Consider the following 25,086-nt stretch of genomic DNA (forward strand, 5'->3'; position numbering starts at 1 on the left):
TCGGAAGAGAGGAGTATTTTAGAACCATTTAAAAGATTATGGGTTTACTATTATTTATATAAAGTTTTTGGCTTCTGCGGTTTAAAATTAAAGCCGTGTATTTGTTCGTATTTGATTGGATGATTGGTTGTGGATGACATATGTTGCTGACAATATTTTACCAATTTATGTTTTTGAAGCTTCAGAGAATTTGTGATGGCTTCCAAGAGGATCAACAAGGAGTTGAAAGACCTGCAGAAGGACCCTCCTGCTTCATGCAGCGCTGGTTCACTTTTTACTTACCCTCAGTTGTTTTGTTCTTGCCTAAGTGGAGTTGTTAGTCTTATAAGTTGCTTTCTTTGGTTTAATTATGAAATCTATATGCTTGCATTGTTAAGTTGGGGTGGCAACTGGGATTGCTTTGAATGTGGACACTTGTAAAATCTTCGTTGTATTTACTTTGACTTACACGAGCACATTGATCTAAAAATTGTTACAAATGGTTAAGTGGCAAGGACAAGGAAGATTCGCTTAAAAGAGTAATCAATGAGAATCCAACTCCATTTGTTATGGAATACAGATTGTTTGTTTGGTAAGTGGTGTCATCTGTGAATGTGATTTTGTTGTGCTCATCACTTGTGGGAGTGACCTAAAAAGTTTTCATCATTGGATCTGTTGGGTGGTGGGGTAAGGTGCTGTTGACTAATTTAATAGAGATTGGGGTGTGGAATTGCAATGTGGTGTTGGGGACTTGGCTGTGTAGATTGATGATCACAATCCTTTTCATCTATGAGCCTAGGCCAGTCTGCAAGCTAAACATTGAAGCTGATGAATTCAGTTGTTTTTTAAGCCAAAATATATTATATTTTCGTTGGAGTTGATTGATTTAAACCATGGCTTGTGACATACGACGCATGCTTACAGGTCCTGTTGCTGATGATATGTTCCACTGGCAAGCAACAATTATGGGCCCAGCTGACAGCCCATTTGCTGGTGGGGTGTTTCTCGTATCCATTCACTTCCCACCAGATTACCCATTCAAGCCACCCAAGGTAATCACGATGCTCATTTTTCTGATACTCCATTCCTTGCATTCCTTTTCATCCCCCCACTCTTTCTCCCTTCCTGTACATACTTCATTGCGCTTGTGCACTTCATTGCGCTTGTGCACTTCATTGTGCTTGTGAATTATCTGCATTATCGTATCTGTTTTATTTGTGAATTTTCATATCTATTTTATTTATACTATGTACGTAGTCCCATTGAGCTCCTGTCCTCTTTCCATAATTGCAATGTTTCTTTTGTTTAAAAAAATGGGTGTTCCTGACACTGTGATATCCCTTTGCCTCGTTTTTGCTTGAAACAATTTGCAATTGTGTGGTGAACATTCCAATGATTGAGGATGGTTTTGTGTCAGTCCTGGCTTCTCACTTTTTTCTCTCTTTTTTAATTGACTTGCTTGATTGCCAGAGCATGCTAGTCTTAGGACCTGAAATGCACATCCTGGAGTCTCCTATGGCATTCATGGAAGTGCTTCTTATCATCCCCCTAGCTTAGGTTGCTTGCGACTTAGGTTATGACACTATGCATTAATATTTAGAGAGTTTTTTTTCCCAAAAAAATAGAAGGCAGTTAGCTTGGTGATACAAGCTATTCTGTGGGCTTTTGATGTGTTGAGGTTTAAAAGTTAGCTCTCTCCTTTTTTGTTATAATTTTTTTTTCTTGTCTGATTTGATTGTGTTCTGGAAAGGTCTCTTTCCGTACAAAGGTTTTCCACCCCAACATTAACAGCAATGGAAGCATTTGTCTTGATATTCTCAAAGAACAGTGGAGCCCTGCTCTTACAATATCCAAGGTATAATTATCTCTTCGATCATGCTTTCTTTTCTCTCTCTCTGAACATGGGATGTTGTGTTGGTCCGGCTCCTCTTTGACCAAAGTTATATGATGCTATAATATTGATGCTAGATCTGCATTATAGTTTTATATTTGTCGCATTAATGACATTGGATTTGCATAATTGTTTTAAGACGGAATATCTCTCTTGTAGGTTCTTCTGTCCATCTGTTCACTGTTGACTGATCCAAACCCTGATGATCCCCTGGTGCCCGAAATTGCTCACATGTACAAGACAGACAGATTCAAGTATGAAACCACTGCTCGGTCTTGGACCCAGAAATATGCCATGGGCTAGGGTTCTACATCTACAGGAGGAACAAAAATTTCTATTGCCCTACTAGTAAATAATAGAAAACTTCATCTGGGTCTGCTTTTGCTGTCTTGGTTTCTGAAGATCAATGGGACTTTATCTATTAATATATGTTCGTCAACAGTTGGTTAATGTTTACATGAAAACCAAAAGGCAAAATGATACCTCTGCTTTACTTAATTCTGTGTTTGGATTTAACAGAACGTCCATTTTCTTAGTACCCTCATCAAATACCCTGTCTGGAAGCTGGCGCTCCCCTGACGTGGATTTGTTGCCGGCCCTGGCCCAAAATTCCTTGGGGAAAAAGGGCTGAGGCCCAGGCATGTGAACTCTACTGCTTTAGGGTGCGGTGTGGCTTGTTAATGTTGTTGATAATGAATATGGATGTGCGGGATGTTCGCTAAATTTGGCATTTGCCCTTAGCTCAACTACTGTTCACCTTGAACCTCGAATTTTTTACTGTCATCCCATGCATGCTCCTCTGCTAAAAGTATGGGTACAGAATTGGATTTTTTGTGTGTGTGGGGATGTTTCTCTTATTATGCAGCTTGACGGATGAAAATGGAAGCAGTTCACCTTGTCAATTGTATCTCAACTCTACGTTCACACAAAACGAAGATGACAATCATATGTAAGAATCGCAGGAATCGGCAGAGAGAGCGTTTTGGTTTGATTTGGTGTTGAATGAGAGCTCTTACTGTTGCGAAGGGGCTGTCATGGCGACTTCATCAATCTATTCCAATCATGTATAGAACGTGCTGGTGCGCTCTAAAGGCATGGATAAACCAGGAGAGAAGGGTCATATTTAAAGTGAGGTTCCACCAATTGTCCAAGAGTCAATAATCTTGGGGACAATCTTGGGGCATTTACTTTCAACAGTTAGCCAGAGAGGGGTAAAGAAATCACAGATAGATTACAGAGGCGTGCATAACAAAAGCCTGCCTTAACAAATGGGGTTGAGGTAACAAGGGACCAATTGCCACCCGACAACCCATCTCATGCACGTCATGTGTTCTCCCATGAGATTACCCTTTGTAGCTCCTTGTCTTGTGTTTTGTTCTCTTTCTCATCCTCTCACAGCATCAACAATGGCAAAAACCATTAGGCGGTCCAAAACCTCAGCATTACATATCTCCATTATTTAATGTTATCAAACTGTATATGGTGGCTAGAGAGATGAAGGGGCAGAAGGAACATGGATGAGATGTCCCTCTTAGCTGCTGTATCTGCTTCAATAAACACAAACTGCATTCTTTTGGACTCTTGTGTTTATTGTCAAGCACCCATGTTCCCACCTTCAGACACCAGTCTTCTTGTCGGTACATGCAGAAGGCTCCATATTAATAATACTCCAAAGCTTGTGAATGTGACGGCACAGTGAACGTTGGCCCGCACAAAAAACAATATTAGTAATGTTATCGAATATATCATTCAACAACTTCGGTGTTAAGTTCTTCTGCCATAACATTGACATTTTTGTAATGTGCACTTTAAGATGATGGATTGACGATGGAGCTTCATTCCTTACAAGGATGACAAGAAGGATGAATTAAGTGGGTTAGCCTTATATCTCACTTATAAAACTAAACTTGTCCTGGACCCCTTACGGATCAATTCAAAACCTATCATATTTGACATCTAAATTGGTCAAATTTAAAAGAAAATAAAGATATAAATTGATCAAACTTAACCTAATACAAAATTCATTCAGGTAGTCGTGATTTAGGTAAAACCTAATAAAAATCCTATTAATTTTTTTATATATAAAAAATTATATTTATTTAAATCAATTTAGATTAACTTTTTTGATTTATGACCCAATTCTTATCCAGATCAAACCCTCTATCTGGTTTTAAAACTGTAAAAGAATGGAGTGTGAAAATGTTAATTTATTTCTTAGCATAGAATGTGTTGTGTTTTTGAATATTTAAGCATCAAATGTATCTTTTTCTTCTTCTTTTTTTTCTTCCGAAGAAAGTGAGCATGGAATACTATTCAACAAGATTCAAGCATAAGTATAACGTCAATAGTGCTAATATAAAGTAAAGAGCACACAAATTGAAAGGTGGATCTGTGCTTGAGGATACGAAGAAATAATTAATTAGTCCTTCAATCAGCACTGACCATTTTATCAATAATTTTTTATTCCAAAAGTATTTTCTTTTCTTACCAGATCTCCCCAGCAACTTACCTAGCTATGTTTCTTTTCTATATTATATAGTTTTCAAGAAAGGAAAAAAAAGAAAAAAATAGTGGATAAAAGATTAAATTATAATCAAATTTATAATTATAGGGATTAAATACATGGTTATTCAAATTACACTATTAATGAATTAGAATTAAAAAAATAATAATGATATTTTCACTATGTACTTATTTATTGCTTACTTTTTCATAAATCATTGTAGATTATTATAATAATTTTTAAAAAAATTTAAATGATCTTTAATCTTTTGTTTTGAACCATTAAACCCTTTTATGCCTAAAGTAATATCCAATTATATTCTTCTTCTTTTTTTTAAGAGAAGGTGAAATTAAAAAATAGAAGACCAAAGTAAAAAATACAGGCAAAATATATGGTAGATTCTAATGTCAGGTAACAAATTTAGTTTAGTCCTCATATTTTTAACTTAAAATGTGACCAATCCCTAAGATTTTTTGAAATTCAATTTTGATACCAAACTTTATTATTGTAATTTCTTTTTTTGTTTTTTCTGTGAGAGGAAAGTGAAAGCTTGCTAGATTTCAACGTAGAGAGAGAAAGCTCATAATTAGAATGTATTTCGACAACCAAAATAGTTAAAAATGGTGTTAACATGTTTAATTAAGTGAAAGAGATTCTAATTTCATGTAACAATTAATGATTATTTTAAACCTCAATATAACCTAAAAATCAAATTTAAGTCGAGGATGAGATATTTTATTCGGTTAATTTTGGTTTGAACTATCTTTTGGTTTAATTAGGTTGATAGCTTGGTTTATTAATGTTCTAAGGGTTTTTTTAAGGTGAAATGGGCTGAAAAACGATTTTTTTTAGGTAAAGAAACCTATACCTCAATTATATAGCTATTACTTTTTTATGCATTTTTGCCCTTCAATTTAAAAAAAAAATCCAATTTCTTCATTTGTTATCAATAATCTGTCTTTGTTATTTCAGTCTCATGCGTCTATCATGACTTTTAAATTTATATAAATTTATTAAATGAAAAAAATCTATGAGATAAAAAAATTATTGAATTCAATAACTTGCATGATATGTGTTAGAAGTTTGGTTAGTTTATCCAAATTCATTTGGTATTTTTTTTTAATCAAGTGTTTTTTCTATCATTTTTATCTTTGAACATTGAGTTAATTGGAGATTTAGCTTTCAAGTTTATTTTTTGTAAAATTATCCCCATAAGTTTTATATGTTAATTTGAATTAATCCAAGTAAATTTAATATATTTTGATCTTAATATTAGATAAAATATTGTTCATATTAAAACCTTTTTTTTTTTAAGAAGTACGTACTTTAACAATAACTAGACTTTTTTTTGTTGACACTTCAAAGAAAAATATTTACTTTGACCCTAAACGGCAGGCCAATTGGCTAATTATTAAACTATATGGACTAAGTTATTAAATTTACTCTATTGTTGACCAAAACAAAGCCAACCCCAGCTTGGGATTAGTAGCAAAATAGCATTAATGGTCGTCCTCCATATCATTTCAGTACTTACTTGTGATTGAGTAATGAGTGAGTGACCGATTCCACTAAGCGTTGATAAATGCGATCCCCCCTCCTCTCCGCCTCATAACATACAGGAGAAGAAGTTTAATTGATTGCATGCTGCGTCAAACGCTAAATGCGCATGTCACTACATCACGAGGCTTTGCTGTTGCAATTACCAGCCATGACTTCTTTAGAAGGAGGAGGAGGATGAGGAGAAGAAGAGAGAAAGGGTGTGTGCGCATCTATACATATAGTAAATGCATGCGTGTATATGTAGTGATATGCCAATCTTATCGATGACCCCAAAGACTAATTAATGAAAAAAAAATCAAAGAAAAGGAGTGGTGGGATGTGTGGAATTGTCACATTCTTACTTTTCGCATAGCTAGCTAGAAGGTGAAATGTTGACAGTGAATGCCGACACTACTTGAGACAAGCATGTCTATTGTCTTTGAGCTAGCTAGGTGCTACATACATAATCGTGCAATAAGAATCGAAGAAGAGCAGACCACCTTGTGCATTCATGACTCTTTTATCATCTAGCCTGTACTGTGCATCTATTCTACGTACTATTTATTATTCATTCTTTGTCATAGACGTAGCTAGCTGCTGGGTGGGGACTGTATATATACATATATAGAGAGAGAGAGAGAGAGGGAGATCCAAGGAGAGGAGAGAATTCATGAAAGGGACTTGTAACTGAGTCATTTTCTTGGGGTGGGGTTAACGTTCTTGTTCCTTTTGGAGAGGTCCTTGTCTCTCTTTCTGAGCTCTACGTGCCTTCTCTCCCTTCCTTCCTTGATCTTTTCTAGTGTCTTTAATTATGGCACCTCGACAGGGGAGATACATTAAGTTGCTTCGATTGCTCTGTTACGGTGATGTTTATAGCAGTTTTTGCAAGCATTTAATACACAGATAATGATGGCGTTATAATTATTGTTCATATATGCATGGATGGGAATGTGATCTTCACTCCTGTTTTTACACTTCACCATTCCCAAGAGTCAGTCAAGCATCGCGTACGATTGGCTACGTAAAACCCCCTTCCTGTGCGTCTTGACAGAACTGGTAAATCCCATAATGAGGTAATCAAAAGCTTTATCCACTTTTCTTCGTTTAATTCTTTTTTTTTTTTTTGAACATCCATTATTACGTTAACTAAGCCAATAAACCATGACAAAAATAAATGGATAAGCAATAAACCATAGCAATATAATACAAAAAAAATAAAAAAAAAAAGAAAGAAAAACAAAAGTCATATTAAGATACCATTGAATTACTCTTTCACGATATAAAAAAATAAAAGAGAAACATGTCTTTTCTATTAAAAAAATACAGAAATTCTTACCAAAATTATTCTAGAAATAAATTTATTTTAAATCTTTATTTTTTTTAACTATACACGTTTATGTCTCATATATATATATATATATATTTATAAATCATTGATCAAAAATAATTTAAGAGTTTCGTGGCTTAACCTTTTAATACAAAAATAAAGAACTATTAAAGTTAGTTATAAAGTTAGGTCAAGTTTGACATGTATTTTTATTTATTTATATATTTATGGTTGATCCACATGCGTTATAAGAGTATCCTTTAATGATTGTTTTTGAAGAAACGTATCCTTAATATATTAATACCAGATCAGTTTAATACGAAAGGGGAGAGATACGCACATTATCTTATTAATCACAACTTGAACGTAAATAATCAAAATAAAATACATAATAATTTAATGGAGATATCCAAGGGTATTGTTCATCAATGTAACAAAATAATATTTTCTCCCACAGCTGAATATCTGGATCGAATTTAGGAGGAAAAACCAAGCACTCGTTAACTTTGAGGTCAATCAACCTTGTTGCAGGAGCCTTGGTTAAACAACCCCCAGCCATCTAACCCTCTGACTTGGAGTCTTTTTCTACTCCTTTTTTTTTTTATAAAAAAAACCCAAGATAATGCTGTCATTGACGTGTTATATAGTTCTCGTACTAGGTATATAGGGTCGGTAGAGGAAGACATTAATTGATGGGATTGTGAAGGGGAATCACTGTCAAGAACACTTGTAGCTAGCTAGGTACACACATGCTCTACGTACCTCTTGTGGCCTGAGCTGCGGGCATCATCGATCCATACTATTGAAGAGGAGAGCAGGTTAGTCTAGGGTTTGGTGTGGTGATGGATAATTAAAGATATGAGATGGGATTCATACATGATGTGTGATATATTCCCCGGAGATTAGAGGCAGCAATCTTAGGCAACTGGTTGCTTTGCTTTTCTTCTTCAACAGTACTGAGCCATATTCGATATTGGATTATGATTAGTACCAGTCCCTCCTCTCCATAGTCGCAATCTCATGACCCTTTCATACTATATCCCCACTTGGATCAACACTGGCTTTGGAATGTTACTTTGTGCATGTTTGTCACCGTAAAGACAGAAAAAATCTAGCGCTAGGTGATGCCGAGTGTCATAAATGGTTACAAACTCTCTCAAATGATTCGTCTTGTATTCCAGGGATTAATTAAGATGGAATGCGACAGTAATTATTATTTTTCTTTTTTTAATCAATTTTTTTTTTCAAATTAATTAGAACTACGTGCAAAACTACCACGATATGACCTAACACGCATGATTATAAATTATTAAATGAGATCTTAGAGTGGCGTCCTTCTAATTATGCCTTGATGGGATTTGTTTAAGATTAATCAGAAGGATGGTTAATTAGGATAGCTACGTCCTAATCCTGCATTTAATTAATGGAGAGAGCTGGAATTAGATACCTTCTGTCTTCCCTTTTTGGTTGCTGTATTTTATACTTTCATTAAAGGAAGTACCTTTGAGATTTTATTCCATTCCAAAAGTCTAATTAAAAACAACCGAAATTAAATTCCGTTAAATAGACGGGGCACCCTTTTTATTTTTATTTCAATTTTATTTATTAATAAAAATTCAAAGATTAGGGAATATTCCTAGGCTCTCAGATATTATTAAAGGAAAAGAAAAAACTTCAACAATATATAAATAACTAATTGATTAGTGGAATCCGCTATTAAACTCGAAATTCTTTCTTGATATTTATTTTGGTAAAATTATTATAAATCTTTAGATCTCGGCGGGGCTAAATATTATCTATAAAAAATATTAAAAAACACACGAGTTTGAATTAATAAAATCCACCATTGATACGCCATTATAATGCATAACAAGTGATTACATAATTAATAACTAATAATTAACCGGGTATGATTAAAAATAATATTAGCCCCTAAATGAATTTCTTAGAAATGTAAGAGGTGTTTTTGTGATGAAATTTATTTTTAAATTATTTTTATTTAAAAATATATTAAAATAATACTTTTTATGTTTTTGTTGATGGTCTTAATGTCCTGGTATTAAAAAATAAAAAAATTAAAAAAATATTATTTTAATATATTTTTAATTAAAAAATACTTTTAAAATACACATTTTTTATTTAACTTTCTTTTTTTTCCCCCTCGATCGTCCAAACATGGTTAATATATAAGATCAATCCTATTTCACAAAATGGTAAATAGAAAATAAATGGTAAATAAAAGAAAAGAAAAGAATGAAATAAAAAAGGGACACGTAATGAAACCAGAAAAGAAAGGAGAGGGTGACAGAGACGCATTACAGAGAGAGGGGGAGAGAGAGGCTTGTGTTTCTCTCAGCTTCAGCGAAACACTATACTAGTAACTACTTCTCGAGATATCTCCTTGTTTCGTTTCCTTTATCTACTCCTCTCCTCTCCTTCCTTCTCTCTGCCATCCACCCTTCATTCCTCTGTTTCTCTACGGTCACTGAGAGAGACGGAAGAACATATTGGGATTTTTTTTATTGATTGGTTGAATGATTGATACGGGTGCGTTTCGTTTCTTTCTCATTCATTTTCCTTCTATTCAATCCAAATCAAAATAAAAATAACAACCTGCTTTCTTTCCTTCTCTGTTTTTTTTTTTTTTGTTAATGAATGAATAACAAAATGGTGAATGATTGAATGAAATGGAGGGTTAGATCCGTACAGTTGATATCTGCATTGTGGAGTTTCATGGAATTTCTATTTTAATTTAATTTAATTGCTTTTCTTTTTTCTTTATTATAAGTATTTATGGGGTTTTAAAGCTCATTCATTTCTTTCTTTTGAAATCAGTGAATTCCAAGAGTGAATTTTGTTACTTTCAGCTGGCTGTGAGTGTTGTGAAGTGAGGTTTTGATCTTTTGCGTTCTTGATTTTATTATGTTGATGGAGAATGGATAATATTTCATGGGTTTACTGTGATTTTTTTTGAAAAAAAAAAAGCTGATCTGGATCTGTGTTTGTAATGATTTTTTTAAGAGTTATGATATTTGATTTTAGAGATTGTGGTTTAATGAGCTGAAGGGCTGTGAGAGGAAGTGAAAAGTTTGCTTTTTTTTTTTTTTTTTAATTTCCAAGTCTCTATGATTGATGGAGAATTCGGAGGAAACTGGAGTGTTTTAATATTTTGGTTGGATTCATTGAAGGGTAGAGAAATTAGGGTTTTTTTTTTTTTTTAGTCTACTTTGATAGCTTTGGAAAACATTTAGTGTTTAGGTACTTTTGGGTTGGTGATTTGAATTTAAATCAGTTGTCATTTTCTAATGCTTCAGTGTCGCTGAAAGCCTGCAGTATTATAAAAGTACCACATTCTGTTCTTCTGCCCTTGACAGTTTAGAGAGGCATGTGTGTCGGCAGGGTTGTTGTGAATCCTACTTTCTTGGCCTGAAAATTAGGATTCCCTGTTGCATTTCAGCAAAATGTCAGGTATGTTTATTTTTTCAGCTCACCAGATACATCCGTTTTAAGTGTGAGTCATATTATGACGACCAAAATTGAATGCTTTCTGATGCTTGATTTCATTAGGATGATTTTGTGTGTGTTGTTTGGTTACTAGCAATAGTAATAATCTATGTTGACCTATTGAAGGTGTTGAAGGAATCGTGGTTAATGATGAAAATAGAGAGAGAAGATCTGATTTTGAGAACTCTGAAGATGAAAGACGACGGTCAAAAATTGGTAATTTCAAGAAGAAGGCTTTGAACGCTTCAAATAAGCTCACCCACTCTTTTAAGAAAAGAGGGAAAAGGATAATAGATTATGGGGTTTCGTCAGTTTCCATAGAAGATGTAAGGGATGCAAAAGAGGAGAGTGCTGTTCATGAATTGCGCCAAAAGCTTCTTGAAAGAGATTTGTTGCCTCCTGGGCATGATGACTATCATACTTTGTTAAGGTCAGCCTATTCATATTTTTGGAACACAGTACAATCCCTTTTATGAACTTGAACTGTCGTTTTTGCTTGCCTGTTCAAATCCACTAGAATGCATTCACTTATTGACACTGTCATTTTTAATCTTGTAGATTTTTGAAAGCAAGAGAGTTTAACATTGATAAAACAATCCAGATGTGGGAAGAAATGCTTAACTGGAGGAAAGAATACAAGACAGACTCCATTCTAGAGGTAATGGAATGGATTTATTCTGCTAACCATGCTGCTGTTGGCATGCTTATCTTGGAACCTTATCCTGTTAAAAGCGGGGATAATCAGAAGCTCCAAACTGCATCTGTTGGTAAAATGAACAAAATTTTGGTTGCGTTGCTTTTTTATGACTATCCATTGCATATAATGCATTGTCGCTATCTTGTTTGAAATTGTATGTGTATGCTTTGTGGTTCTGCGCTAAATGTTTCAGTCTTAATTTCTGCACTAAATGTTTTGATCTTAATTCTAGATTCAGAATTATATGTTTATTTATTTATTTATTAGTATTATTCAATCAATTTGTAATTTGATTCTACAAGCCTACTGAACTTTTATAGTCAATGGTTAGGATTTTGAGTTTGAGGAGCTGGAGGAAGTCTTGCAATTTTACCCTCACGGTTACCATGGAGTTGATAAGGAAGGCCGGCCAGTTTACATTGAGAGGCTTGGGAAAGCTCATCCGAGCAAACTAATGCATATCACCACTATAGAACGGTATTTGAAGTACCATGTCCAGGAGTTTGAAAGGACTATACGGGAAAAATTCTCTGCTTGTTCTATTGCTGCAAAAAGACGGATATGTTCAACTACAACCATATTGGATGTGCAAGGTTTGGTATGTTAAATTTAATTTTCCCTTATAAGCCTTTTGAAATTGATCTTGGTCTTAAACTTTTGATCCCAACCATGCCTTCAAGCAGGAATTAACACTTTGTTGGGATTTTGGAAAATTGTGTCAACCATGACTTTCCATGCTCCATGCACCTTAAAGACTTAAACAAAATCTATTCTGAAATCCAATTTTGGGGAGTATTAAGTCTTATTGTAGGTTTCTAGCAGTCTTTGTTAAGTCAATTGAGGAATTTGTCGCTGTACCATAGGATGTTGTTAGATTTTCTTTCCTCCTCTACTTTCACCGGTTGTTTCTTTCAACTGGTTGTCTGCATAATTTGAACTGGTGATTAATGTTATGTTAAATACAGGGTATTAAGAATTTTACTCGGACCGCTGCAACTCTCTTGGGTGGCATGACAAAAATAGATAGCAGTTATTACCCTGAGGTATCAAAAGTCTCAGTTGATCGATAGGTTTCTTCTTCACTGTTTAATTGGTTTCTAATTGTTGTCCACATATTACACAGACATTGCACCGAATGTTTATTGTCAATGCTGGTCCTGGCTTTAAGAAAATGCTTTGGCCTGTGGCCCAGAAATTTCTGGATGCACAGACCATTGCAAAGATACAGGTAAAGGATATTGCTGTAATCATATAGTTCGTCACCATTCATTTCCTGCTGTCTTGATTTGCTATACTTATTTTCTGAAATGCAGGTTTTGGAGCCCAGATCCCTGCCTAAGCTACTGGAAGTTATTGAATCAAGGTGTGTATCTGCTGTTATACCTGTCTCACATTTTTTATTTTATTTTGAGAAACTATAACTTGTTCATATATTTCTTTCCTGTTTCAGTCAATTGCCAGACTTCTTGGGTGGTTCTTGCTCTTGTTCGGCTGAAGGAGGATGCCTTAGATCCAGTAAAGGTCCGTGGAATGATCCTGAAATATTGAAGGTAGGCCATCCTGCTACAAGGATTTCATGTACTGATTCTATGTGCTGAATTATAAAGCATGAAAGGAGGCTTGGATTTTTATATTGAACTTGTATTTAGAAATTAACCCAGTTTTTGTCTTCTGCAGCTTGTACATAATGCAGAACCAATATTTGTGACGGAAATCTCTGGAGTGTCTAATGAAAAGCAGGCATTTGACTCGTATATTCAGATACACCCTCTGAAGGTAAGTCATCCATCTCACGATGACCAATCGTGTTTGTAGGTCATCAGCATATCTTATTCTCTATATTTATTTGTTAACCTAAATCTTTCAGGGAAAAAGCAGTGATAGAGTGACAGCAGAATCAGGGTCAGATATTGATGATCCTTCTTCTCCATTCAGACAAAAAATTTCTACATTTCCATGCTCGACCCCGGTTGATGAAGAAGTAAGTTGTAGAGCCTCTAGCCTTTTTTTTTATACGGTTGCTTTATTGTCAGACTCGTGTGGGTGAGTGTGCATGCCAGTTCGCCTGTATCTCTGCTTGCACGAGTGCTTGTTTGTTCGAGGGTGGTGCGTGCACATCCTTATCCTTTGTCTTGTATATGAATTGTGATTTCTGCAGGCGAGGGCATCAGATCCAAGTATCTACTACAGTTGTGATGATAATTTTACTCTGGCTGAGAAAACTGTGCTTAAAGGGGATTATTCTGAGGACCAATCACTTGAAATAAACAATTTGGGGAACATTCCCCATGAAGTGACATCAAACCTGGAAGGTATTTGTTCATGCTTTCTTACTGCAGATCAGTTTCTCTTGTTCATTTCAGATCCAATAAATCCATTGCTCACTTGGCAAAGCACAAAGATTTATAGATATGGACTTCAGGAATTAGTGTTGATATTAATTGATATAGTTGCCGAATGACTTCTATTGTTGCTGTCTTTTGGATTTATATCTTAATTTCAGGTTTATTCATCCGTTGGTTTGACTTTGTCAAGGAAAAGGTTGGGAAAACAAGTATACCAAATGCGGCAAGAACTTTGTTATCATTCATGATCAAGCTATTTGCACTTTGTCGTAGTCTACCATTTGAATATTGGAGAAGGCAGAACAACATTCATCCATCTAATTTGATGGAACATAACACGGATGTCCATTCAACAGCTGCTGAAGCTATGAATGAAGAAGACCGTGTCCGTCCATGTATATATCGTCTTCAGAGACTAGAGAAAATATATGAGGAACTTAGCAAAAGGCCTGCTGTAATCCCTTTGGAAAAGGAGAAAATGCTAACAGAATCTCTGGAGAGGATAAAGTCTGTGGAGTCTGACCTTGAGAAAACAAAGAGTATGTCCTATTCTAAATGGTTCAAAATTTGTAAATGTGTGGAAGTTGGCCTTTTAAATCTGTATTGAATGCATTTTTTTTCCCTGCAAGCGTTGTGCTCACAGGTACTGCATACTACAGTGGTAAAGCAACTCGAGATTACCAAGTTGCTAGACAATTTACGGGAGTCTAAAGGTCGTGTAAGTAGTTCTGTGATAATTGATTATTTCCATAGTAAACTTCATCAATGAAGAGTATTTATCCCTATCTGGGATTAACATTCAAGCCTTGCATGAGGATTAGTTTGGCTTGAACCCTTGGTCCTCCTTAGTGAGGGCTATTCCGCTCCCACTACCCAGTTTGTTATTAACATGAAGAGAGCCAAGACTGTCCGAGTGTCTGTTGACTATTTACGTAGTTATGTTATTAAAAATTTTGTTCTTTCAGGTTGACTCTCGTTTACCTAATTGTCATTTTAGTTAAAATTGATGCGTACAGTGGTTTTCTGGTGCAACCGTGACCATGACGAGGTCATTCTTTTGCAGCGAAGAAGATTGTTCTGCTGAGTAATTATAATGGAACATCAGAAGCTGAGTTTTTGGGAGACTGCACAGAGGTGAAGCTATTATATAGCATTAATGGTGGCGGGTGGCCTCTGAAAGCAGCATGACGATCCACATGACTGCTTTATTTCTTGTAGGAAAATGAGGCAATCAATCCTATTTCCATTAACCATTTTTCTTCAATCTTGTAAAGTTCTGTTGCAGTTGATACTTTACTGAAGTTATAGTAGTTAAGATGAGCGATGCTTCCTGATGTTAGCTTCGGATTAGTGCAGGGAAAAACCTGAAGAAAATCAATGGAATGCTTAATAGCAAGCATGCTATATTTCTGGCTCCCTACTACTCTTCCCTCTTTACGTGGCATAGAAAACTTCCATCACGTTTTTCTTTATGAAATAAGAAATCCAAGCAATTACCGAAGCATCAGGTTGCAAGACGCCATGTGAGGGCAATTCTCCAGATCAACAGATACATCAGACCCTATATGATGCCTTTCACTCCGTGAATCTACAGTAAAAGGCTAATTTAATTTTTCAGGTGTGAGCTCTGCCAGATTAAGAATTTAACTGGTTTTCTCTAATATTTTTTTTACTCTCTTTCTCTTTCTATAGGATTTATTTTTATTTTTAAAATAACAAGAGCTATCTTGAGGGTTTTTTTATTTTTGTTAAATTTTGCTTTTTAAAAAAAATTATTTTTTAATTGAATTAAATTTATTTATTTCATCCTCAAATATTTTATTTATAACAGAAAGAATTTTTTAATTAATTTTTTTTTTAAATATTAGTATTCTTTGTTTTTTATAAAATTATTTTGATATCATAAATTATATTATAAATTCAGCATGTTTACTATATTTGACTTGAATTGTTTTTATTACCTTTTAATCTTGATTCATTGAACAAAATCTTCAATTATTTTCGAAAAAAATAAATTTACATATTCTTAATATATTTTCTACAATAAAAAAAATAATGGAACCGTGGCATAGCTTGTAAAACCTCCCGAGTGAATATCTATTTTGACAGTGTGATTTGCAACTCGAAAGGACATGGATGTGATTGATTTCTGGACAGTTTCTGTAAGAATCCATGTGAGTGTGTACCTACCCATTGATTACTCGCATCATGAACATGCACAAAATCTGCTGAAAACCCACTTGAAATCCTAAACCAGACCGAGTAACAGTGAATAATTGTCAAGGTCAAGGATTGCTTGTGAGAGTCTGCGCGAAGTTCTTCATCCGTGCCATCTTTGACATTTTCTTTTTCCATCACTAAACAATCCTAGTGATGGGTCCTGGTTTCTATAAATCTCAAATTTCAGAAAAAATTACAATTGACTTGTGTGGAAATGACCACTCAATGGCTTTCCTGAGTTGGGTAATGGCGTAAGGGAGCTCCATTTTCTTGATCTAGAGTGGAAGAATAAAATACTATCAGAGATTAAATATTCCATTGACTTGACTAAGTTTTGTTATTAGTAGATGTAGATCCAATTGATTGATTACATTAGCATCAGCATCCTCTTAAACAAGCATCGAGAAAGCCATAGCTCCTGTCTGGTCCCTTGTTTTCTCATCTCCATCTTATACAAACGTCAAGAAAAGCCATAGCTTCTGTCTGGTCAGGCCCCACATTTTCTCACTCAAACACGAGGGAAGGACAAAATTAGGTTCGTTAACAATAACCAATCTCTGGCTGCTCCCCCTCCACGTGTGGCCATCGTATGCATCTACCTCAGCGTTCACAAATCCGCCTTAACACAACGACCTTACCAACTCCCTAAGAGCAGGAAAAGAAAGGGAGCTCAGAACTTTCCCTCAAAAAGTAATTGAATTTCACAACCTCGAATCGAAGCAGCGAGAACCCATTTCAGCCATGGCAATGTTATTAAAAAAAGTGTGGGAATCGGTGACGAATAGGAGGAGTTCTTGTCCTAGTTCTCACGTTGACTCAGTGATAAGTGCACCGGGTTACACAAAATCACCACCACCACCATCATCTTTGGGAGCTTTTGATCGGCTACCGATTGATGTGGTATTCCAAATAGTAAAATTGGTGGGGCCAAAAGATGCAGCAAGATTGAGTGTAGTATGCAAGCCATGGAGATCACTTGTATCTGATGATCGCCTATGGATTTATTTTCTCCAAAGTTATCATGATACTTGGAATTCTGTTTTTTTCGCTGAAACCAATTTACAGTAAGTTCTGTCCTTTTCATTTGAAGCCCAATCGAGTATAATTTAGCGGATTCTGATGGTTTAATTATGGATTTCTTATACTGTTTATTTGAGTTTTTATAGGTGAGGGAATTTTTTTTCCCCTTCTAAATTGTGAGAATGGAATTGTGATCACAACAGGAAATTCTCCAGTCACATAGCAAAGTCGTCATTCATGCGTATATACAGGCAAAGGGTTCAAGTTCCTGGTGCTGTTATTGTTGATGGTGAGAGTTCTATGCAATTCAAAGTCTGGAGTTGTTAATTTGAAGTAAAATTAGGTGCAAGAGCATTTACAGCAAGATAGAATTTCGTATTACAGTAGCATTGCTACAGGTTATTCAAATATCAAATGTTGTTCGATTGTTCTGAAATTGTTGATTGTTGAAAGTTTTATCTATTTGTTGATTCTTCTATCACAAATGTAAATGAAAAGGTGGTTCTGGCTATTACAAGTTTGGCTGGAGTAAATATGCTTGCCCGTCCGGTCGGTCGGCTACTTTTTCGGTGAGCATTTTCTTTTAATCGGCCAGCCATTTTGCAAAATAGGATACCTCTTAGATCTCTTGTCATAATTTGTTGGCTTCCATCAACTTATAGTAAACCTGTTCCGATTCTGAAATTATTTGATGAGCAGGAATTTGTCAATATCGAATCTCCATCGTACTTCAGGTTTCGAAACTTTTTTTCTACTATTTATAGCAGGTCTGTCCTCCCTCTCTCTGTGCAGCGACTTATTTTATAAACTTGTGTATATATTATGTATCTGAAAACAGTGTGTTTACAGGATGCAGGTAAAAGCATCTGCACAGCCAATTGTCCTCTCCCTTCCACTTCGCAATTATGATGGTCAGTTGCCACTTAAACTAAATTACTCTTGAGCAATGTATCTTGCTAAATATTATATGTTTAAGTCTTACCTTTCTTTAGTTGATACAGTTCTCTATTATCTAATCAAAGAAGAAATATTTCAAATAACCTTTTTGTCTGACCTGACATGTCCAGATTTAAAGCACACAGTCAACTCATGATCGCTGGAATTTGGATTCGACGGTTATGAATAGTGTATTCCTCTCCTCTAAACTTGCTCCATGTGTTTACGATTGCAGATACTGAATCTGCAAGAGTATCTAGGAGGCAGCTAAAAGAAGCGATCTACACAGCTCTGTTTGACATGGATGTTCCAGCTGTTTGTGCTGTTAATCAGGTGTTGCCTCTATTTACCAACTCATTCCTCTAGTCGCTCAATGTATCCCATTGGTTATTGTGCTAACAAGGTTAGATCATCCGAGTTTCTTTCCTTTTCTTCTGGAAAATACTTTTCCATGTTAAATAAAGAGGACTTGTCAACAATGCCAGAGATCACTTTTCTTTGAGTACTTGGGAGCTTCTTCTGTGTAATTGTAGGCAAGGCAACTTCTCGAAACATGGAAAATTGAATCGTTTTGTTTGTTGCATCGATTGATGTTAATAATCCCTCTTGTCTATGACTGAATCTAGAGGTTCTGGTATTATTCAGCTTATTATAATTGCAAATAAATGTTTTTGGACAAACACAGGCAACTTTAGCATTGTATGCAGCACAGCGAACTTCAGGAATTGTTGTCAATATTGGTTTTCAAGTCACGTCTGTGGTTCCAAGTAAGCCATTATCTTCCTTTCGATCCATGCTTCCTCCTTGTATAGAAATTGAAATGCTGTATAAAGTGAACTAAAAATCGTATTTGGCTCATTCTTCATGCCAAGAATGTGATATTTCCTGTGTGTCTAATGTCTAATTTCTTCCTCAAGGAATACTCGTTGAAGGAATTGCACGGGTTTTGACCTAGGCCTTTGCAAGTTGTAAAATATGCTTCGTGTTCTAGGCTCTAACATGCTTTATACCCTATATGAATTTCAACCTTCTCTTAATACCCTTTGTTTTAGAATGTCTTATTGTGATTTCAAGATTGTGGGGGGTTTGGGAATCTGACTGTTACGTTTTGCAGTTTTACATGGCAAAGTAATGCGCACAGTGGGAGTGGAAGTCGTGGATGTTGGAGGATTAAAATTAACAGAATTTCTTAGAGAACAGATGCAGCGGAACAATATTAATTTCCGATCACTGTACACTGCTCGCACATTGAAAGAGGTATGCCATTTCTTGTCACGGCACATTCTAAAGTTGAATGCACTATTGAACTCGGTCACAAGCCAAGCAGTTTTTCCAGACAACATTCTACGGTTACCATATAAAAATTTTAATTCAAAATTTTATTATAGAATTTTTTTTTCAAATAGTTTCCCCTAAGAAAAGTTAACAACTCCTTAAATAAATAAATAAAAACAGATGCAAACAAACTAGAAAATCTGAAAAAAAAAGAAGCAATAGAAGACACAAATAAACTTGGAAATCAAAAAATAAAAAGGGAAAGTAAAAAAACTAGCTTGAACGCCTTTCGAGTTTAATTTAGAAAGCTCTTTTCAGTTTTAGCTTTGTCTAATCAGTCCATAAATATCCCTGGAAGGACTGTCCATGCAGTACATAACTAGATCAGAACCACATGCATCATAACAGTCTTGTATTCCTTAGATATGTAAGGTTTTTCTCTTTATGTTCTGTTGGCATCATATGGATATGCAGAAGCTATGTTATGTCGCTGCTGATTATGAAGTTGAGCTATCTAGAGATACACCAGCATCATTGGAAGTCCCTGGAGAAGGATGGTTCACTCTTTCCAAAGAGCGCTTTATCCAAAGAGCGCTTTACAACAGGGGAGGTCTTATTTCAGCCACACATTGCTGGAGTGTAAGTCCATTTCTTCCCACAATTTCGCTACCATCACGATATGAAGCTTTCAAGACATTGATGCTGTTTTTGCGTAAACTATTTCGACCCCAAATGTTCTTAGGAGAAAGGTTGGAGAATTGATGCATTTCGACGTGACATGTCCAATATTTTCTGATTGGATTCTTTCCACAATCCAACAATCAGAATATTTTCCATGCGTTGTGCCATCACAATACCTCTGTTGTTGGCTCAAATGTTTCATTTATAACATGATACAGGCACACAAAGGGTTTGCACGAGGCAGTAGCTCTTTGCATGGATCACTGTCATGCTATAGGATTCACTGGAGATGATACCTGGTTCAAGACTGTAGTTTTGTCAGGGGGCACTGCGTTACTTCCTGGACTTGTAGGTAAGGGGAAAAAACATGAAACGAGGGCATGCTCGCACCTTTTCTTTAATTCTTTGGTAGGAAGCATGGTTGAGATGCTGCCCGAATCTAATCTTGAAGAGTTAAAGAAACTGAATGTATGAGTATCTAGTGCATGAACTGAACCTAGCTATGTTCGTTAAATGTTTCCAGGAAGGCTAGAGAAGGAATTAAATGGGCTTCTTCCTTCATCCATTTCAAAAGGAATTAGAGTTACTTCTCCCGCTTATGGAGCAGACACTGCGTGGTTCGGTGCAAAGCTTATCAGCAATGTAAGTTAATAATCCAGATCTTTTGATTATGCAAGATTGGATGTATGATATGTTCATCATTGCACGTTTTCATCTTGTATTAGAAGCTTTGATCCTTGATTGAGTTGTCATGAATTGATCATAATTTGGTCTCTGCACATCTGGTGTGATCCAGGTCTAATTAACTTTAAAAAAATTCCAACTTCTTTTCTGGACTGTCATTTCTATCATTACTGTATTTGGGTTTAGATCACAGATCGCTCCACCTGTGTACCTATATCGAAGCTTTATCTCGCTTTCTTTTTTTCTTCTTGTATTTTCTATCACAGTTGAGCACCTTCCCTGAGTCCTGGTGTGTGACAAACAAGCAATTTCGACGGAAGCCCAGATTAAACCTCGTTTGGTAAAAGGATAAGGATGGGGGATCCTCAGGTGGTGGGATAACAGTGTGAACTACCTGGCCTGGCATGGTACTTTGATATCCTTTGGTATTATGGTGCAGTGCGATGTAGCTGGAGATGCTTTTATACCGATTACAATTTCAAAAGTTATTTATTTTTCATTATCTAAACTTGTTTTTCATCTCAAATTATTGTAAAAGCTATGGTCGGAGAAAAGCTAAACTATAATTTATAGCCGCGGATCAGCGCACCCCACTGCTTTTTGCTGAAAGTTCATGGCTATTATCAAGGAATAAAGTAGTGACATATAATTAGATGTAATCTCCTTGAGAAATAATAATCCAATTTCTCTTCCTCTTTGGAACTTCCCCTCTTCTTGCTTCGACACATAACCCGAGGAAAAGCGATTGATATATATCAAGTCTATCTAAAGTTGTACAAGTATCTAAACTTCTCCTCTCTTCTTCTTCATTCTTGCTGGTTAGAACTTGTTTTTGTCATAATTTGTTGGTTTTTACAGTTTTCTGATGCATTAAATTCATTATTGTGATGATTGGTACATGACTTTTTCATTGGCTATGGGGACATGTTTTAACCTTAAAATTTACCAGATGTGTGCATGTAACAGACAACAGAGTTTTTTTTTTCATAAAAATAATTTTTTTTTTTTAAATCTATGACTAGGAATTAAATAAAAAATTTATGATCAAATTGTGAACCTTGACATCCTTTATTCATCCCGGTGATTCTCTCCATATAAGTACTGGTCTAGTATGTTTATCATATTATATACTTAGTTACGAGGATTAAAAATATCTTAATTGCATTCTTTTGGAAGGGTTTGTCCCTGCCTCATTTAGAAGCTAAAATAGCTTGAATTTTAGTTTGTTATCCTTTTAAAAAGATGGTATGTAAATTAAACAAATCAAAATTGGAATAGAGAGACTATTCTAAAACGTGTGTGTCACAAGCAGAATGGGAGCAGGCGCAAACTTAAAAGAGAGAAGTTGAAGTAAAGCTTGAAATTTAAATACAAGGCCTAACGACTATGTTTTGTGCATTTTTATTTTTATAATTGTAGCCTAGCTGGCAGGACCACGTGATTAATGCCATGCTGGCAATTGCATTTTTGTCTTTAAATTCCCTAATGGTTGGAATAGAATGGGTGTGGAAAATTATAACAGAATGCTTAGATTCTCTCCTCTGTCCTTTCTCTCAACACGTCCTGAACGTGTAGATCTTTCTTCTTCTTTCTCTAACGTCCATCTCCATAGTTCTTTCATCATTCTATTTGAAGTTTTCCTGTTAACCTGCAGTAAATTGGTATCAGAGCCCACATCTTCAGACTCAGCAAAATAGCACCAGAAACCAGGTCCCAAGACATAAGAAGAATGGATGATTCTTTGGAAGCTGCTAATCAAAGAGTCAATGGAATAGAAGTCAAGTTGCACACTCAGTCCGATGACCTAGCACATCTTGAAGCTATGATGAAAGAATGGCGAATCAACAAATCTCTATTAAACAAACTCTGTAAATCTTAGCGAGTAAGACAAGTTCCTCCCAGAACGTTCGAATGCCCCAACACCCTGCTCCTGCTAGCAACCAAGATTGGATAGGAGAAGGACCATCTACTTACAGGTCACCCAGACCCAGAAGAGATTTCCCTTCTTTTGAAGGGGAAGAAGTACATAAATGGTTATACAAATGCAATCAGTATTTTGACTTGGAAAAAATCTTTGAAATAGACGAGTTGAAATTAGCTTCGTATTATTTGAATGATGGCAATTTACTGGCATCCAAAATTACATAGAAACCTGGAAGGACATAAGGTTACATAGGCAGAGTATTGTTATGTACGTGGACACAAATGGTCGGTGACAGCCATATTTGACATAATAAAAATGGTGGGTGTTTAACCAAAAAAAATGTTGTTCACCATTGTTGACTAAAGAAAGAAGATTGTCTCCCATATCAGCTATAAATAGAGAGTGTCATTAATAGCTGATCATCATGAAATAGAGAGAAACACATAGAGAGCTTTAAGAGAGAGTTGAGTTGAGTAGAAAAGTTTTTTCTCCTCCTCCTTGTTTTTGTTGTTTGTATTGCTTTTGAACTTGATTAATACAAACCAGAAGCTCCATGGAGTAGGCAAGTTACCGAACCATGTAAATTGATGTGTGTTTGAATGCCGAAATGTCCTAACAACTGGTATCAGAGCTTATTCTTGAAAGTTCTTGAAAAAAAGGGTGTTTGATCCAAACTCAAAAATCAAAGTTCTCAAAACGTGTTTTTGAACATACCATCGTGAAGAGGACAACGAGAGGAATCCACTAGTGAAAACCCGGCGAAAATTCGACGTCCTGCATGCCCGCACGCGCCGCCACCAACACTGTCCACGCGCACCGACGCGCCTCACGTGTCTTCCTCGCCCGTTTCCTGCAACTTGACTCGCCACAGCATTTGCCATGTCAGATGTTCGACACAGTCATCAGCCACGTCACCTGCCACATTAGCAGTCTGACCCGTCAACCTGCCACGCCAACACACATGTCATCTGCCACGTCAGCGATGCCACGTCAGATTTGGTGGACCCCATATTACCTACGTGTCAGCCACGTCAGCATCACTGGGTTTTGATCCGATGTGTCGCAGTGACTATTCCTCCTGCCACGTGGCTTCATCTGCAGCGTCTAGTGATCCCAAAGTTTGATTGTTTAAATCTGAGCCATCCGAAGTCCGATTGGGGTGATCTCAGTGTCGTTTCCAACATTTTTGACCATTCCGGACACATCTGTAAGGTTAGATTTTGCAGATTCAAAGCTGAGAAAGAGTAAAAATGGCTGATGAAATGAAGGCTGCGGGAATTGAAAAATTTGATGGAACTGATTTTGGATATTGGAAAATGCAAATTGAAGACTATCTATATAGGAAGAAACTTCATCTTCCTCTGTTGGGGAGCAAGCCAGAAAACATGTCAGAAGAAGATTGGCAAATTCTTGATAGACAAGTCTTGGGCATTATCCGGCTGTCATTATCAAGAAGAGTTGCTCATAATGTTACAAAAGAGAAATCCACAGCAAGATTGATGGAAGCCTTGTCTGGGATGTATGAGAAGCCATCAGCAAATAACAAAGTGCACTTAATGAAGAAGCTGTTCAACCTGAAGATGACAGAAAGCACCTCTGTTACATAGCATCTTAATAATTTCAACACCATCACAAATCAATTGTCATCTGTTGAAATTGAGTTTGATGATGAGATTAGAGCACTTATTTTGCTAGCTTCACTTCCAAGCAGTTGGGAAGGTATGAGAACAGCCGTAAGCAACTCAGCTGGAAAATCCAAATTAAAATATGATGATATTCGAGACCTGATTTTAGCCGAAAAAGTACAAAGGAAAGACTCGGGTGAAAGCTCAAGTTTAGGTTCAGCTCTCAACATCAACACTCGAGGAAGGAGACAAGATAGAGGCTTATCTAGAGGCAGATCAAAATCCAGGTACAGAAGTAGAAGCAAGTTTGGACCCAGGAAGCAAGTTGAATGTTGGAATTGTGGCAAACCTGGTCATTTCATGAGGAGTTGCATAAAACCAAAAAAACCTGAAGCTGATTCTGCAAATGCCACTACAGATGAGGTATAAGATGCTTTGATTCTTGCTGTACATAGTCCTATTAATGATTGGGTTCTTGATTCTGGAGCTTCATTTCACTGCACTTCACACCATGAGATGATGCAAAACTATACTGCTAGAAATTACAGGGTAGTCTATCTGGCTGATGGACAACCATTGGATATTATGGGTATAGGAGATGTGCAAATCAAGACAATGAATGAATCTATATGGAACTTGCAAAATGTAAGAAATGTTCCTGAAATAAAAAAGAAGTTGATCTCGGTCGGACAACTTGATGATAGTGGCCATTCAATCCTTTTTTCTAGAGGAATGTGGAAGGTATCAAAGGGAGCAATGGTTTTGGCTCGTGAAAAGAAAACTAGCACCCTGCATATGACCAAAAGATCAATAGATATAATTGCCTCTACTGAAGCAGAAAATCAGACACAACTATGGCATTGTAGATTCGACCATATGAGTCAAAAGGGGATGAAGATACTTCAATCAAAGGAAAAGCTGCCAGAGTTAAAAAAT

General features: G+C 36.0%; 2 protein-coding genes, 1 long non-coding RNA gene and 1 pseudogene across 6 annotated transcripts in view; 3 read left to right on the top strand and 1 right to left on the bottom strand.

The window, feature by feature from the left end:
- LOC105136282 (ubiquitin-conjugating enzyme E2-17 kDa) overlaps positions 1 to 2,386 on the top strand; it is a 2,977-nt gene extending 591 nt beyond the window's left edge. Inside the window, exons 2-5 of one of the 2 annotated variants that reach the window (XM_011041566.1) lie at positions 186 to 265; positions 904 to 1,031; positions 1,730 to 1,834; positions 2,030 to 2,386. In XM_011041566.1, the coding sequence (XP_011039868.1) occupies positions 196 to 265; positions 904 to 1,031; positions 1,730 to 1,834; positions 2,030 to 2,173 (447 nt within the window). In that variant the 5' untranslated portion in view covers positions 186 to 195 and the 3' untranslated portion in view covers positions 2,174 to 2,386. Of the gene's footprint in view, positions 1 to 179; positions 266 to 903; positions 1,032 to 1,729; positions 1,835 to 2,029 lie in introns of both variants that reach the window. The other variant, XM_011041565.1, reaches the window with a different exon arrangement.
- Positions 2,387 to 2,700: 314 nt separating this feature from the next.
- LOC105136283 (uncharacterized) lies at positions 2,701 to 6,148 on the bottom strand. The gene is made up of 2 exons (XR_844319.1): positions 5,908 to 6,148; positions 2,701 to 3,711 (listed from the first exon to the last, which is right to left on the bottom strand). It is a non-coding gene; the product is annotated as an uncharacterized LOC105136283 (long non-coding RNA).
- A 3,386-nt stretch (positions 6,149 to 9,534) lies between these two features.
- On the top strand, positions 9,535 to 15,203 carry LOC105136284 (phosphatidylinositol/phosphatidylcholine transfer protein SFH13-like). Of its 3 annotated transcripts, none has more exons than XM_011041569.1 (15): positions 9,535 to 9,786; positions 10,554 to 10,707; positions 10,870 to 11,173; positions 11,302 to 11,401; positions 11,772 to 12,038; positions 12,406 to 12,483; positions 12,564 to 12,668; positions 12,754 to 12,803; positions 12,891 to 12,990; positions 13,118 to 13,216; positions 13,308 to 13,421; positions 13,599 to 13,752; positions 13,944 to 14,324; positions 14,429 to 14,503; positions 14,849 to 15,203. In XM_011041569.1, the coding sequence occupies exons 2-14, from the start codon at positions 10,701 to 10,703 to the stop codon at positions 14,494 to 14,496; spliced, it is 1,827 nt and encodes a 608-aa protein (XP_011039871.1). In that variant the 5' UTR covers positions 9,535 to 9,786; positions 10,554 to 10,700; the 3' UTR covers positions 14,497 to 14,503; positions 14,849 to 15,203. The 3 variants fall into 3 exon arrangements, with proteins under 3 accessions (XP_011039871.1, XP_011039869.1, XP_011039870.1); XM_011041567.1 differs by having other exon boundaries at positions 9,537 to 9,786; positions 14,415 to 14,503; XM_011041568.1 differs by having other exon boundaries at positions 9,537 to 9,786; positions 10,614 to 10,707; positions 14,415 to 14,503.
- A 1,459-nt stretch (positions 15,204 to 16,662) lies between these two features.
- On the top strand, positions 16,663 to 21,229 carry LOC105136285 (actin-related protein 8-like; annotated as a pseudogene).
- The last annotated feature ends 3,857 nt before the right edge of the window (positions 21,230 to 25,086 follow it).

This window comes from Populus euphratica, unplaced genomic scaffold, assembly GCF_000495115.2.
Source record: "Populus euphratica unplaced genomic scaffold, PopEup_1.0 scaffold52.1, whole genome shotgun sequence".
Classification (NCBI taxonomy): domain Eukaryota; kingdom Viridiplantae; phylum Streptophyta; class Magnoliopsida; order Malpighiales; family Salicaceae; genus Populus; species Populus euphratica.